The sequence below is a fragment of the Glossina fuscipes genome, unplaced genomic scaffold, assembly GCF_014805625.2.
Source record: "Glossina fuscipes isolate IAEA_lab_2018 unplaced genomic scaffold, Yale_Gfus_2 112, whole genome shotgun sequence".
NCBI lineage: Eukaryota > Metazoa > Arthropoda > Insecta > Diptera > Glossinidae > Glossina > Glossina fuscipes.
Genome location: NW_023998455.1, coordinates 8,190,205 through 8,205,349, shown reverse-complemented (window position 1 = coordinate 8,205,349; position 15,145 = coordinate 8,190,205). Strand labels below are relative to the sequence as shown.

The following is a 15,145-nucleotide window of genomic DNA, read 5'->3' as shown; positions in this document are numbered from 1 at the left end:
AAAAAAAAAAAAAAAAAAAAGAAGAGACACGCCTGCCTGCTGCCTGTAAAGCCTAAAAATGAAATTCTTGAGAATTGGGTTAATAGCTGTAGGCCTGTTAAAAATCACACACAACACATAAACATCATTTACACAAAAACTGAGTCGTGTTTAAAAGTGCTAAACCTCAGCATAAAAATAATATACTGTCACCGCACAACGTGCACTATGACGGGTGTATAAGAGAATAAGGATACGAATCTAAGTAAAGGAATAGTATCTGGATCTACTACCAACTGTCACACGGCAAAAACAAACACACAAAGAGATAATAAAGTCAATTTAAACGAAAAAAGCCTATTTTCTTGTAAGTTTGTTTGTGTGCGTATGTGTGTATATGTTTGCGCGCTAGCCTATGTATCATTGTGCAGAGAGTGTTTGTTTTTCTGGCTCAAGTGTGTAATAAAAAAGGTGAGAAATACTATAACTGACTGATATGTATACGCTGTTGACGGCAGCCTCAACAGACAACATGATGACAATGATGCTGATGTTGATGTTGATGTTAATAATCATAAAAGACAGAAGAAGGTTATTACAAAAACAAAAAAATAAATAAATAAACTTAAAGGAAAAAGAGTTCATAGAAGAGAAAGAAGAGTAGTTACAAGTGTCTTAACAAACAGGTCCTCCTCGCACTCAGACACTCAGCAGAAGTAAAAGTATTCAATTTTTCTTCTCTTTTAATCTATACATGTACATAAGTGTCTCTGTATACGGCTTCTAAAAACCGTAAACACAATCAGCTCACGCATCATCCAGAGAACGTAGCAATTATAAAAATAACAAGACGTAAAAACAGAAACAGAAAGAATTATTTCTCCTTTTTTGTTTTGTTTGTTTCATTTCCACACATAGCCAACGTGCCAAACAATCAAAGTCATCTTTCCATTCTTTCTATGCCACACAAGATACAACAGGTATTCTGTATTCTAGTCTAATTGCATGTTTTGTTGTTGTAGGTGCTGTGCAAAAAAACAAAGCAACAGCACAAGTGTTGACGCACAATATATGTTCTACGTTACCTTTTAACTGCCGTAAAACACATCCCAACTCAATAACGGCTTTTTTTCAAACGCTTACAGATTTTGTTACTGCTTCGAAAATTGTGTTGACGCAGTACAAATTTTTTTCATTTTTTTTTTTTTTTTTTTTTCTCTTTTTTCTATAACTCGACACTTGAGAGTGGAAGTATATTAACTTCGAGATTTCATTCGTACCGTTAAAACTTCACGAAAAAACATATATGCTTTGTATTTGTGTACAATCTCGTATCAATCATCTACTCAACAATTAGGCAGATATCTTGCATCTTCCTTGTTTCCTTTTCTTCGTTTCTGTCGATAAGAAATGAAAGAACCATTTGAGGTAACCTATCGGTATAATTTAAAATTAATTATTAAAAGTACGCCATTGATACGCTTAAGATACGCTTAATGAATGGGTCCTTCCACAAAGATAATTCATTTTTCCCCAAATGTCCATTACACTACACTGTGTTTTCTGCAATAAAAAAAAAAAAAAAAAAAATGTGTGTTATCTTAAAAAAGTTTTGCAGATTGATTTCTTTACACTAAATGAAGTCGCTATTAAGAAAGAAAAGAGGAAAGGAAAGTCATGTTTCTGGCGGTGTTGAAATCTTATAGAAAGGTTTAGCATGCAATTATGAAAGTATGATACAGTGATGAAGAAGATAGCTCTAAAAAGTCGCACACTTTCCAACGGTCTCAGGAAGTACGAGGCTCGATACAAGAAGGGACTGCAAGCAAAGACTTTTCGGCACAGATGGTTGCTCTTTGCTGCTTTACGTCGTGATTTCTTCTCGAGGATTTGTTGAAACTGTAATTCGTTTCTAAAGGTAAAGGTTTTCCTGTCCCAAATTTCCAAAGAACGACTATCGGTTGATCATTTAATGCTCTATTTTCGAGCACGAGCTGATTTGAGACAAGATTCCCATGGCATCAAGTTTCCTATTAAGATCTCTTTTTATATAACCACTCGCTAAGATCTAGAGTGAAGCTGGAGCAATAAATTACATGATTATGGAATGTAATAAAATGTAGCTGATAAGTGCATTCACATCTGAAATGAAAGAAAACAAGTTTGCAGACGTGGCATAAAGTTAAGTAACGCTACATAAAAGCAAGTTAATGAAAAATGTTGCTAATCTAAGCCCCATGTACGATAATAAACTTATCATACTTTGCAGCCTATACACAGCCCTTCTCCCATTCTTCTCCTATTGAATAGAACAGAAGCTCTTACGTTTTTTCAGTCATTTTAGCACCACTCTGAGTGCTCGGTGTTTGTTTTCCTTTTCCTTTTTTTATTTTTTATTTTTCATTTTTAAGTTTGTTTTAAAAAATGCTTAGCAAACAGTTTCTAATGTATGCTCATGCACACGCACCTATCTATATCTATATCTATATCTATATATATGTATGCACATATAATCGCACGGCAAACAAAACCTACATAATATGCTTAGTGTGGTGTAAGTATAAGGATAAGCCAAAGCCAAATGATGTGCACTTTTGTGTGTGTTTATGTGTGCGTGTGTGTGTCTTTGTGTGTGTGTGTGTGTGTGTATGTGTGTGTTCGTATGGCTGCGTACAGTTACTTTTTTTGCTCATTGTTTTTCCTGTTCTTTTATCTTCCAGTGACAATGGTATCCAGTGTTCATAGTGCTTTTTTCCTCTACTCCACAAGATAATATTAAATGTGCATTTATTGTTTTAATATTTGTTCTATACGTTCTCGCAATCTTCTCATGAATCTGTTTTTTTTTTCTCTTCTATTCTTTCGCACTCCCCCCCCACGTCTCTCTCTCTCTCTCTCTCTATCTCTCACTCGTTTTCGCTCCCACACTGTAAACTGCTTCAGCTCGGTTGGTCATATATTTTCTAAAGTTTCTTGCTGATGATAATTAAATAAATTAAATCATAAAAAAAAAACCAAGAAAAAATATATTATTATGAAATTATGCCTGTGGTGTGCTGCAGACACAAAACTACTGCTTTAAGAGTTGATAAAAAATGCAAATGCTTTATGGGATGGTCAATAACTAGAGAAAATTTCAAGATTTTTAGTTTTAACTTGAAACCGCTTCCAGTTTATCATAGAGCAATGAAAACGAGTTAATAGCTAAAGGTTTCACAAGAATGTGCATAAATAAAAAAACTCATTTAAAATTTTACTTACTTTTCATTTTCCTTTTATGCTTTAATTTTTATTATTTTGCTTATAAAGGAAAGCGCGATCACTACATTTCGTATAACATCTGTACTAATAGGACAGCGTCGCTTACAACTTTTGAAACGGCAATGTTACGTTTTCGTTTCGTGTGCTCTCCATATCTCAAACTAATTGTTTAATTTATGACACTATTACGGGGCGCACTACTCTTTCTATTTCTACTGCGTTATGCAGTTTTTCGTTCGATTTTATTTGTATAAAAAGTGGTCATGCATAGAGGAATGTAGGCGAGAGTTGCCTGCTGTATATCCTTCTTTGCTACTATTAAACACGTGTTCTTCTTCTCTTTTATTATATTTCCCATCCTTTGCGTTTTTAATTTACTTCACTAAGCACTGGCTAATTAATTGCATTAGGTCAAGCATGAAAAGGAAATGTCATTTAATTGTTTACATTGTTTGCTGCTTGCTGCAGATGTGAGCGTGCATGTGAAAGCGGGTGCATAAAAGAATGTTTATAATTTAATATGAGGTTAGCTAAAGGGAACTGTAACGGGTGTCGTCCAAGTTTTATGTGGCTTGAAATGTCTCACCCATGACAATTAGGGGACATTTTCGTCTCTTACAGCCATTGCAGGGGTGTGAAGTTATGCTTGAATATGATTAGCAAAGCCACAAACCCATCCTTAAATGTCTTGCCTTGAGCTATGGCCTTTCAAACGATGCAGAAACAGTACATATTCAGTTTTCTTCGGAAACCATTTTGGTTGATAATTTGAAAATTTATTCTATATGAGCTAATGTAATGGCAAGGTTCGGAAGATCACTATGGCCAAACCAAGTGTTGCGAGAAAGTGAAACTAGAGTATGTAACCGTAGAGCACATATTCAGTTTTCTTATTAGTTTGAGATAATTAACATGAAGACACGTTTTGTGCATAATATTTTTTCAAAACCTCTAGAAAATCTGTTTTGATTTAAAAACTTCCGGAACTTTGTTTAACAGAAAATTAAAATTTGTTGTTTGTATAGTAAACTTAGTATAACTTAACGCCCGAAAGCATATCGGGCAATAGTAAGCCCGATATGCTAAAACAACCTGATCAATGTCCTATGAACGAATTGCAAGACAGTTTTCATTAACCACAAACACAGAGGAGAGCCTATATGAAAAGCTGCTTCATCAAATGCCCTTGATAAAGTTATGTTTTATTAAATATGTTCTTTTTTTGTAGATAAATAATATATTTCAAGAGCATAAAATTTTATTTAATCTAATGCTTATCGAAAACCATTTCAATCAAATCTCAAGAGGCATAAAAGCTATTTATGTTTATGGTATTTTTTCATTTTTGTTGTTAAAAGCGCAAATTTGTACAATAGCATAACAATCATGCCCATGTTTATATATCCTCAGGCGTATCTGTTTACTTAAATAATAATAATTTTTATTTATTTTAGATTATTTGCTTGGGTTCATATGTTATTTGTTTTCTTGCCATTGGACATTACATATATATGCAATTATTTACATACACACATATCAATATTTACGTATGCTTCACTATGATTTAATTAACAAAAAAACATCTGTTTAATGCCAGTTGTCAAAGTTTCCTCTATTCGCTACCACTTTTTCCAATTGTTTTCAAATATTTGAAATTATTATTATTTAATTAAATATATTATCGTAAAAGTTTGATAAAAAAACAAAATAGATCCATTTAATATTATTAATTATTAATTGATTGCGAAAATTATTATTGAAATAATTGTGCTAAACGTCATTTACTATAATGCTTTTATTTATAGGCTGGTCAGACAATAGCAATTAATTTAATTGATATGCATACAAAATGAATAATCATTCCAAAAAAACAAAAACAAAAGAAAAAACTTTGAAGAGATCTATATATATAACAAATAATCTTTGAATTATATGGAAAAAGTTAGCAAATGAAAAAAAAGTAAAATCATTGACTTTGCTTTTTATCGCAATTCAAGTAAAAAACATGAGAACAAGAGAACAAAAAATTTCCTTAAAAAAACCAATAATTTATGAAAAAGTAATAACTGAAAATCAATTATTAATGCTTCAAATAGTAACTAATCAAACAAACAAATTAATTAAATCAAATGTTTGCAAAAGGATGTGGAAGCAATACTTCAAAAACACATTTTCTCGCAGGAGAGATTACAATTATCTCGATTTCATTGCAATATGTTGCTGATGATATTGCTTTTCCAAGTAGTCATGTTAACGAGACGACAAGTTGAGGTTGCATACAAAGAACACCACAGCAATGTTGTGGATGAATAGCTCAGCAAGTTAAATGCCTCCAAGAAGGCAAACAGGTCTGCCTTCCTTTGATTATCTTGAGGGTCCAAATATTCCTAACAGTCCACGTAAGGTGCCTTGGCCGGCTTACCGCCCTATGTGGACGTATCTTCGTAAACAGGCCAAGATATGTCAGGCCAAGCGAAAAGTCGATTCGTTGTGGTGGCTTTTAATCCGAATTCTAAGTTGAGTCCAATGCAGTTACAGTACCACATTATAAAATGATTTCACAGCTATATGGCACAGCTCTTGTTTTAAAAAGCAAGAAAAGAATTGTGAAGGCAAGTTACAACCGTTGTAGAACCAGTTGCAAATAATTACAAAGAAGATAAGTCTTACTGTAACCCTTACAGGCATACCAGGAACTCCATCGTAGATCGCGAACAATTCAATCTAGAACAATCTGCAAACTCCAGATATTAGTGAGTTCATATCAAAACCTAGCATAAAATAGATGTGCGTGGACTCCCTACACCTTTGATGCCAGTAGAGGATTAGCATAGAAGTTTGAAAAGGAAGCTAACATTACACTCGATAAATCGTGCATGATAATGTACGTACGATGTCGCTACGATCAATATGTGGGCCTTGACCCTCCCTCTGGCATTCACGATAAATGATTACACTTACCAGATTTTAGTGCGTGTTGTCAAATTCACGCTTAGGTAGATTTCAATAGCAGAGTCTAAAAGAAACGAAGAAAAACGCCTCCATATGTTGCAATATTAAATGTAATTATTAGGTTGGGAAGGATAAGATTTGTGGTCAATAGCATTGTAAACAAAGGGCAATCTTGCGCCTGATTTATATGACAACGCTTATGAAGTATCGTTGAAGTTTGATGTTAGCAAACAGATGGTATTCATCCATTTAGCTCAAATCATAATTAGCGTAACAAGTTCCCACACACTGATCTCTTTATGCTACATGAGTTCTGTGGACATTTGAAAATTGCAAACTTATTTCCTTACACCATGTATTCAGTCACATCTTTACTACCTGTCCTTGTTCTGATAGTTGGAAAATCGCCCGAATCGATTTTTGCTCTGCCGATATTTTGCTGACCTTATCCGTAGGTATTGAACGGCTTCTTGTGACTCAGATACGGTTATATCTAGAAAAGAATAATCTATTGAGTGTGGACCAATCAGGCCATAGATGCGGACAAACATGAAATACTAATATCTCCCAAGACACTTGCCCGGCATAGGACACAGGTTAGGCTTTTGGCCTTTGGCTCTTGGCCAATAACGGTTTTTAAAGAAATCTTAAACTACACTTTAGCTTCGATCAGTATACTGTGAAATTAACAAAGTCATATCTTCACAATAGGTATCAGTGTGTAAAGGTTAATAATTGTTGGTCTACTTTGAGAGAAATCTACTCTGCTGTACCTTAAGGTTCAATATTAGGACCGATTTTGTTTAGTGTTTTTTCATCTATATGCTGGCAATGCGCAGACACATTTTTCACGGCCACTGGATCTTATTGAGGACTTTGATGAATGAATAAATGATGGTCTGCGCAACATTGTCCTGCATTTGCATTGCAAATCCAATGCTTTTACTATATCGCGCAGAGTGTTGGATTTTGCTTTCCTACACGTAGTAGTAATGGCGAAGGCTGACGTGTTGTTTTCAATCTCGGCTGAATTCTACTATAGATTAAATGCATGTCACACCCTTAGTTATATAACTGTAAAGATAACTGTAACGTTTTAAGAAAACTATGCCTGACATCTTAGTACATATTTAGTGAAACTAATATGAAACTTATTAAGTGCCGTATATGCCAATCTTGATGATGTCTCAGAAAACAAAGTACAGCTTTTGCATAAGGAAGTGTGCTAGATACGTGAACAACAAGAGGATATGTGACCGCATATCTTAACTTTCGCTAAAAACTCTGCATTATGCTTGGTTTTGTACTTTGGTTACTTAATCTAATCCTTATTCGCAAGATTGTTTATACGCAAGAGTCTAGATATCTCTGTCACAAGCTGATCTTTTGCCACTTCTAAACAAACTGTGAATCTGACCTTACCAGAACACACAGACACTCCACATACTCAATACTGTTTCTTATTAATATTGCAAAGCTATGCGACAGTCTACCTACCTACAAGTAATGCGAAATCGATTGCAAATGTTTGTTGTTTCAAGCGGAAGATAACTATGCTAGACATGATCCAGCATTTCTTTTGTGACTTTCTCTAATCGCTTTTAATCTCTATCGTATTTATATTTTCTGTATGAGGCTGTATGAGACTTTCTAGCCAGTGTCACTGTTAAAATATCTCTTTTTTTGTATCATAGAGTTATGTGATTGAACTGCAAGTGATTTATAGTCTTATTAGATCAATCGCTTATTTTTACTAAATTATGTATGATGTGTATATATATATACATGTTGTCTATAAAATATTGAAATATACGCAAGTAAATGATCCCATTGGAAAAGCTCTTGCTTTGGCCAACCAACTTGTGTGGTTAAGCACGTAAAAGTGAGTTAACGAAAAGGAAGTGTATTCGATTGATTAAATCAAGATTTATTTGTGCTTAATACTGATTCAAAGGTACACGTAGATAACCGGTATATATTTTAAAAATAATAAAAACAATTGCATTCATAAGAAAAAATAAATTGAAATTAAATTAAGCAATCATTTTATTTTATCGTTCATATCTTCCCTCCGTAAATCAGCTTTAACCGTACCTGTCGAACTGTCGACCTGTCGTTGTACTTTTTAATAAAAAAAAAATATTTCTTTTTCATCTAATATGAAAATAAATCCTATGATATAATTAAAACATCTGCTACTAAAAACTTTTTTAATATAACAAGGATTTGATAAAAATAATTCCTCTAATAAAACAAGGAAGAGTAGTTCACATAATCACTTTGTGGCAAGACTCGGATACGCTACTATTTCAAGCTAATCGCACAACACCTCGTTGCACTAGGAGGTGTCCAATGGTCGTTTAGGGTTCATTTGATTTCTTAAACCTCTCTCTAGCAAGTACTTAGGCCATCCAAAAACTGTCGTCTGCTGCGAATCAGTACGCCTTGTTAATAATTAAAATGCATTTTCCAAGTGAGAAAAGCGATCGAAGTTCATGCAAGCAAGCACATAATGTTATCAACGATTTATTTTTGCTTTTTTTCCTATAAATTCTGGGCTATTGTGTGCAATGAATGTCTGTATTAGAAGGATGCTAAACTAAAGGTAGACGGCTTAAGGTCTACTCGCGTTTAAGTCTACCCTAGGCCACTCTTAGCCTGGCTTTGTGATGCCTATCCGTCTGTCTAGACATTGCAAGCAGATTGACGCAATTAGTATATCGTTGTATTCTTTGCATACGCAATGTATTTCACACAAAATGCATAATTTTGTACAATATATGTTACCAATATTACTTATACGCTCGGATGACCTTCATTAGCATTAAATAATAAAACTAGAAAGAGGACCTGTGAACGTAGTTTGAAACGAATCCTTTGGTTCTCGACAGCTGTGTGCTATTATTATTATTATTATTATTATTATTGTATTTATTTAGACCAAAGCATTAAATTTTAGCCTTAAATTGGGATAATATGTTGGCTGGATTGTTGATTGGAATATTGAAGATTCGTATACGAAATCTATTTCGAAATTTGCAACTTACGATACGAATTAATTCTGAAGGATATCTGACTACACATATCTACATGCATATGCGTAACGAAATTTAAAACACATTCGTGCATTATTATGGACAATGCAAATATCAATGAGCTCAGCTAGATCATGATCTCCAATTCATTCTATGTTCGTAGTCATCATGTTTACAAGGTGAGAATCTGTTGCAGAGACGACCTTTACTACGCATAACAAGTAAGGTAGAATTTTTAAAGTGTGGAATATGGTTGTAATCAAGTGTGCATATGCTCATAAACAGAATATCATTTTGAAGCTTTTGGTGCGGTAAAATAAATGACAAAGTTAATAGACCTTCCGGTTGATGGATATGCAAAAATTTTAACAATTTTGTAAAGGCTAGAGGGAAAAAGCGACAGATAATGAAAAATTTTTGATGTGCGGCGTTGCTCTGTGCTGTGTTGTGTTGTGTTTTTTGTTTTATTACAAATTAAATCACATAAAATTGGGTCATTTATTCGTAGCTATCGCAGCGGACATAATGAAAAGTTTGCTGAACATAAGAATTTTTGTTCATAGAACAAAAAATTTGCAACAATTTTTGGCAGCAAAAATATATGATAAACAAAAATCACAGTGTATCACTACCTCTGGATGCGTGCCCCGTCTTCTCTTCCAAACCGATTTAAAATATTTAGTAAAAACATTTCAAAAATCATGTATTTTTATTTTGGGTTTGGTTATGCTCCAGAAAAAAAAGAAGAGTAGTTTGGATATAATTGCTCTTTAATAACGCATTATATGCATAAATACAATAAAGAAAGAGAGAAAAAAAGGAAAAATGAAAAAATATTGAAAGCAAAGTCGCTTACATTTGAATTTGTAATTGAAGTCAACAAACTGTATAAAACAAATGCATTTATGCACACACATACATATATATTTAAAAGAATATATATATACACGCACATACGTACAATTCACATATGCATGTTAATGTTGTATTTCATAAGCGACTCTTATACACTTCTTCATGTTTTACTGCTTAACGGCTTCATTCAAGTCCATGTAGTGGAAGGTGCAAAATGTTAGGAATTAAATGATTTCATGATCCCTTGCAGGACTTGAAAGGCATCTTTCAAGAATCCAGACCTGACAAAAAAAAAAATATAATGAAGCGTAGCTTATAAACGGCGATTAAGTGACTTTAATCATTCTCGTCATCTTTGAAAGTTTATTAAGCTTAAGCATAAGTGTAAGGGTGTGCGTTTGGGTCGCTTACAACTGCCAATATTCATATTTACATTTAATCCTTGTTTTATTCCGCATTTATAGACGACATCAAATCATGTTGACAGGTTAGAATTTTTTCATAGAGTTTTCAGTTTTTGTTTTTGCTTTTTTTTTGTTTTTTTTTCATAAAAACCAGTCTGTAGTTGTTTTCTGTTATGTTCTGTTCCAGCACAAAAAAACCTTCTAACAAAAATATTTGCATATTTTGTTTTAACATACAAACACATAAACATATCAAAACAAACTCATATTTATGCATTGCTGCAGTATTGTTATATATATATATATATATATATATATATATATAAAAGAAAAGAAAAACTTTCTACCGCCGTTTTTCTCCGCCCGGTTTATAGTTGTTTGTTTGTGAAAAATCTACACCATGTTGTTTATAATATCAAAACAAAAAATAAAAATAAAAAAAAAATAGCAAAATATATTTGATTCTAAAGTGGAAAACGTAGAGGGAAAGAGGGAAAACTCGTCTATGTACATAACCGTTTATGTACTTGTAACCGTTGATATTATTGTATTGTAATATAGGCGTGCAGCAGCCATCCTGTAACTGTTTCTGCTTGGAGCCGAAGTAGATGATGTAAGTCTATAAAGTTACATCATCAACTTCAAGCGTTTACAAGCTTTGCATAAGGAATGATTTTAGTGGCTTTCTCAAACAATTGCAATTGAAATCATTAGTGCGCGTTAAGCTTGCATTTCAATCAATAATCCACTAATTTCCACCTGTAAATGTAGAATTAATGTTTACAAGAACGTATGTAGTGAAAATATATATAAATTTGACGAACTGAAAACTCACGCCTCTCGCTGCTTCTACAATCTCATCGATACAATCTACCTTTCATTTATGTCGACGCCAATTTCACTACACCACAACGGGTTTCGTAAACAATTATTCGATAAGAACTAAACCGATCACACCTTAAAGCAGGAGGATTAGGCTCAGCGCTCTGTCTCTCTCTCTCTCTCCCTCCCTGTTCCTGATGCTCATCAATGATCTTCTGTGCGTAACGGGAAAATCCTGTCAATTCGTTTGCAGACGGCAGCACCTTGTCTCACTTCTTTTTCTTCAACAAAAGCTAATGGAGTAGACGTTGACAAATAGGGTTAGCTTTAACGCGCAAGAAGGGCGATGAACAACGCCTGCACTTTGGTGGTGTAGAGTAAGTGGCAACCTTTAATATGTTCTAGGTATGAGAACACCTACGGACAGTATATATGTTCGATGGACGGTATATATATTCTCAGTCAACGGCTCAGTTTGTTTAAAGCAGTGCAAAGTACACAGCAGCTGACACCTGTACAATTTACGCCGTCTGCATTGGGCCAAAGTTAAAAAAGAACTCGGCATCGCGGAGCCAGCTTCCAAACTTGACTTGAAGACCATTTGCCGCATAAAACGAAGGGTTCACACACTCATGGGCGATGAGGCTGTGTCCAAAATTTTCGATGCCCTTGAGCAGCGGCGTAATGAAGGCAATTATGTAGGTCAACCGCTCTACAGAATTTTGTTCGCCAATTAATTCCTTTCAAAAGTGTACACGATTCTCCCATCTTCCCCACAAACTTATCCTGGAATTCGCTATGTGTCGTGCGACACTATACAGCGACTCGTCGCTCTTTAACCCAACTGCCCACGTTGAAGACAGCCTCCTAGCAACTGTCTTTCCCGCCAGGCTTGATGTTCCCACTTTTAAGTTAACTGTGCACAACTGTACCCATGCGCCTTTCCCGACCATCAGAGTGTGTTGGAGATATCCCCCGAGGTGCTCAACATACGTAACAATAAAAAAAATGTATGTAACGTTCTAAGCTACCTTTTTTCTGCTACTTGCAATGAATAATTTTATTCCCTCCTTTTCCTGTTAATGAGCAAAAAAACTAGTGAACGTACTTACATAATGCAATATACATAACAGTAATGCATTATCGATTGCTAATTTAACAAAAACACAGAGGAATGAACTTCACATCCTTGCTCTGCTGGATGGCACGACAATTACGATTTTTTGCTGATTGTATTTAATTTCACCTGAAATTCCGGAAATGGGGAAATCAATGAAATCGCTCTCAGTATGAAAGCTTGTTCGAAATTTTCTTTGTTACTTACTCCTTTCAATGCGAAAAAGCTAGCCTTTCTTTCCGTTATTTCTATGCGACCCCGAGGCTTTGTGTTAATACTATATCGTACGATACTATAACCGAAAGCTAAGAATATTAATTAATTGATTAAATTTTTGTCTTCACTTTAAAATTTGGAAAATTTCTCTTTTAATGCAAAAAGGAGAGACATTCTGTAACAAGATGTATTTCATTGAAGTAAACGGCAGTCTGGCCAGAACGGAAAACTTCTCATTCCTGCTATAAAAGACTTGCAGTTGCACTTAACTAATTGAGAAGATCGCATTTTTGGGGTGTGTTAAGTGCATTGTAATGAAAATTCTTTGAGATGAAATACGTTCCGTTGTCTTTAAGAGTATCCTTTCCACACCGAGTGTGTGTTTAGCGTTTTTAAAAACTTTTAAAATAATGTTGTGCTCCTCTGTAGAATTAAGTCCGCGGCATTACAAATGCGAAAGTAATTTCTACTTAGCACGTAATCAATTCAATTGTTTCTTAATTTTATATATATTCTTGTACTCCAAACTGCAACAAGTTAGTAATCGTCCATATATATACACATATATATATATATATTTGTAAGATTAGGAGGATACCTATAAACTCTCAGTAGATTAGACTTTGTGTACGGCTGGTAGATAAAATGAAAAATGAAAAATGTACAGAAAATTCCGTTATACTACATTTACACAATTGTGAATGTATGCGTTAGAGAATACGAATCACAGTTGTTTGTTAGTAGAGGTAATACTTATGAATAAATTTATTTTGCATAGTTTTTTTTTTTTTTTTTTTTCTCTTTTCTCTTCTTTTCTTTTCTTTTTTATTCGAATTTTTAGCGCTTTTACATTTTAATCTCATAACAAACGCGTTATTTTAATCTCACCTTAGATTTTGTTCATTGCAATTTATGTGTATGATGTTGCAGATGGATGATGTAATGTTTTATGTTTTGTTGGTTTCCCATTTTTTGTAGGACTTGCAATCGGAAATTGAAACTCATCGTGTGGTATATGATCGTCTCGATGGCACTGGCCGTAAACTTTTGGGTTCACTAACCTCACAGGAAGACGCTGTAATGCTGCAGCGACGGTTGGATGAAATGAATCAACGTTGGAATAATTTAAAATCAAAAAGCATTGCCATAAGGTAAGCGAAATAAATATTAGAAGAGATAGGAGAGAAGAGGCACCGTTTCTTCTACCAACCAACTAACTTGTAATAACTTGACTGTATCGTGGGAAGGAAAAGAAGGAGATGAAAACTTGTTATGAAATTACTTTCATAACAAGTTGAATTGTAATTGTGCGATAACATTTTTATCTATCTATCTATCTATCTGTCTATCTATCTATCTATCTTGCTGCTGTGTGTTCAATTTTAATTAATGCATTTATGTATTTCCTTGTCGAGTTTTATGTGTTAGCTCGTATCTACCAAATGATTGACGTTTCTTTTGCAATTTTTAAAATTCTCATCTTTGATCTTCATAACTGCATACGTCAGCCTAGAAGACAATGCTACTGGTAATGAATTGTAGTAAAAACTTTGCTTTCAAATTGTCCTTACGTCTGATCGCATTCATTAAGTTCCCCTTTGTTCATATGAATTTTGTGATATATTCGGATTATTTGCATAAAAAAATTTTCAAATGTCAATGACAGCAACTTACTCGTTATAATTACATACATACGTACACCGCTCCTTCCAGGAAACATATATCAGCACGAATTTTCCTTTTGACTAATTGTCGGATAAACTTTAGATATTTGTGTCTTAACGTTTGTGATATGTGCGCACGTTAAGCAATGAAAAGTAAGGAAGAACATGGGGAAAAGGAAAACTTCTACTATGTTCTCGTCTTATTATTATTATTATTATTATTATTATTATTATTATTGTTGTTGTATGTTGCTCGTTTTCGTGGCATTTGAATATTTACAAGCTCAAGGATGAAATCCTTTTATGCATAATAGAGGAGAAACACTTTCTCATTCTTGTGCGAAACGTTATTGTCAATCTTCTGCCCTAGAGTAGTAATTTGTCAAGAGCTCTGATATACAAATCATGTACTTACTGCTTTTCGATAGTAACCTTTTAATTAATTGTGTACACAAATATCCTTAAAACTATAAATTGTGTAGTTGGAGCACCTAGGGATAACTACAACTGTAGCAATCAATTAATTTCATCAAAGTAAGTAACTGCTACCGTCAGTCAGTTCCGTTTTCCAAAGGGACCAGAAGGGAGCAGTACTGGATAGCAGTGCGTGGCTTCTCCATGTCGAAGCAACATCTTAATAGGAAAGTTTTCTTGAGCATTAAACGGGTTAGTAGATTGTTATAGAAAAGTGAGGAAAAGACAGAGATTATTCTCCCCTAATGAAAATAATGGAACAAAGCAGATTTGATGTTTAAATAGATAAAAAGAAGCTAACTACATAAACCTAAAAAATTCATTAAAAAATTTAAATTAATTGGTGAATGGACTATACCAGGTAAT

At 33.9% G+C, this 15,145-nt stretch overlaps 1 protein-coding gene across 2 annotated transcripts in view; it reads left to right on the top strand.

Moving 5' to 3' along the window:
• Positions 1-15,145, top strand: part of LOC119639548 (dystrophin) — a 179,578-nt gene that overhangs the window by 80,706 nt on the left and 83,727 nt on the right. For both annotated transcript variants that reach the window (XM_038036990.1, XM_038036989.1), the window contains exon 7: positions 13,620-13,792. In XM_038036990.1, the coding sequence (XP_037892918.1) occupies positions 13,620-13,792 (173 nt within the window). The remainder of the gene's footprint in view (positions 1-13,619; positions 13,793-15,145) is intronic.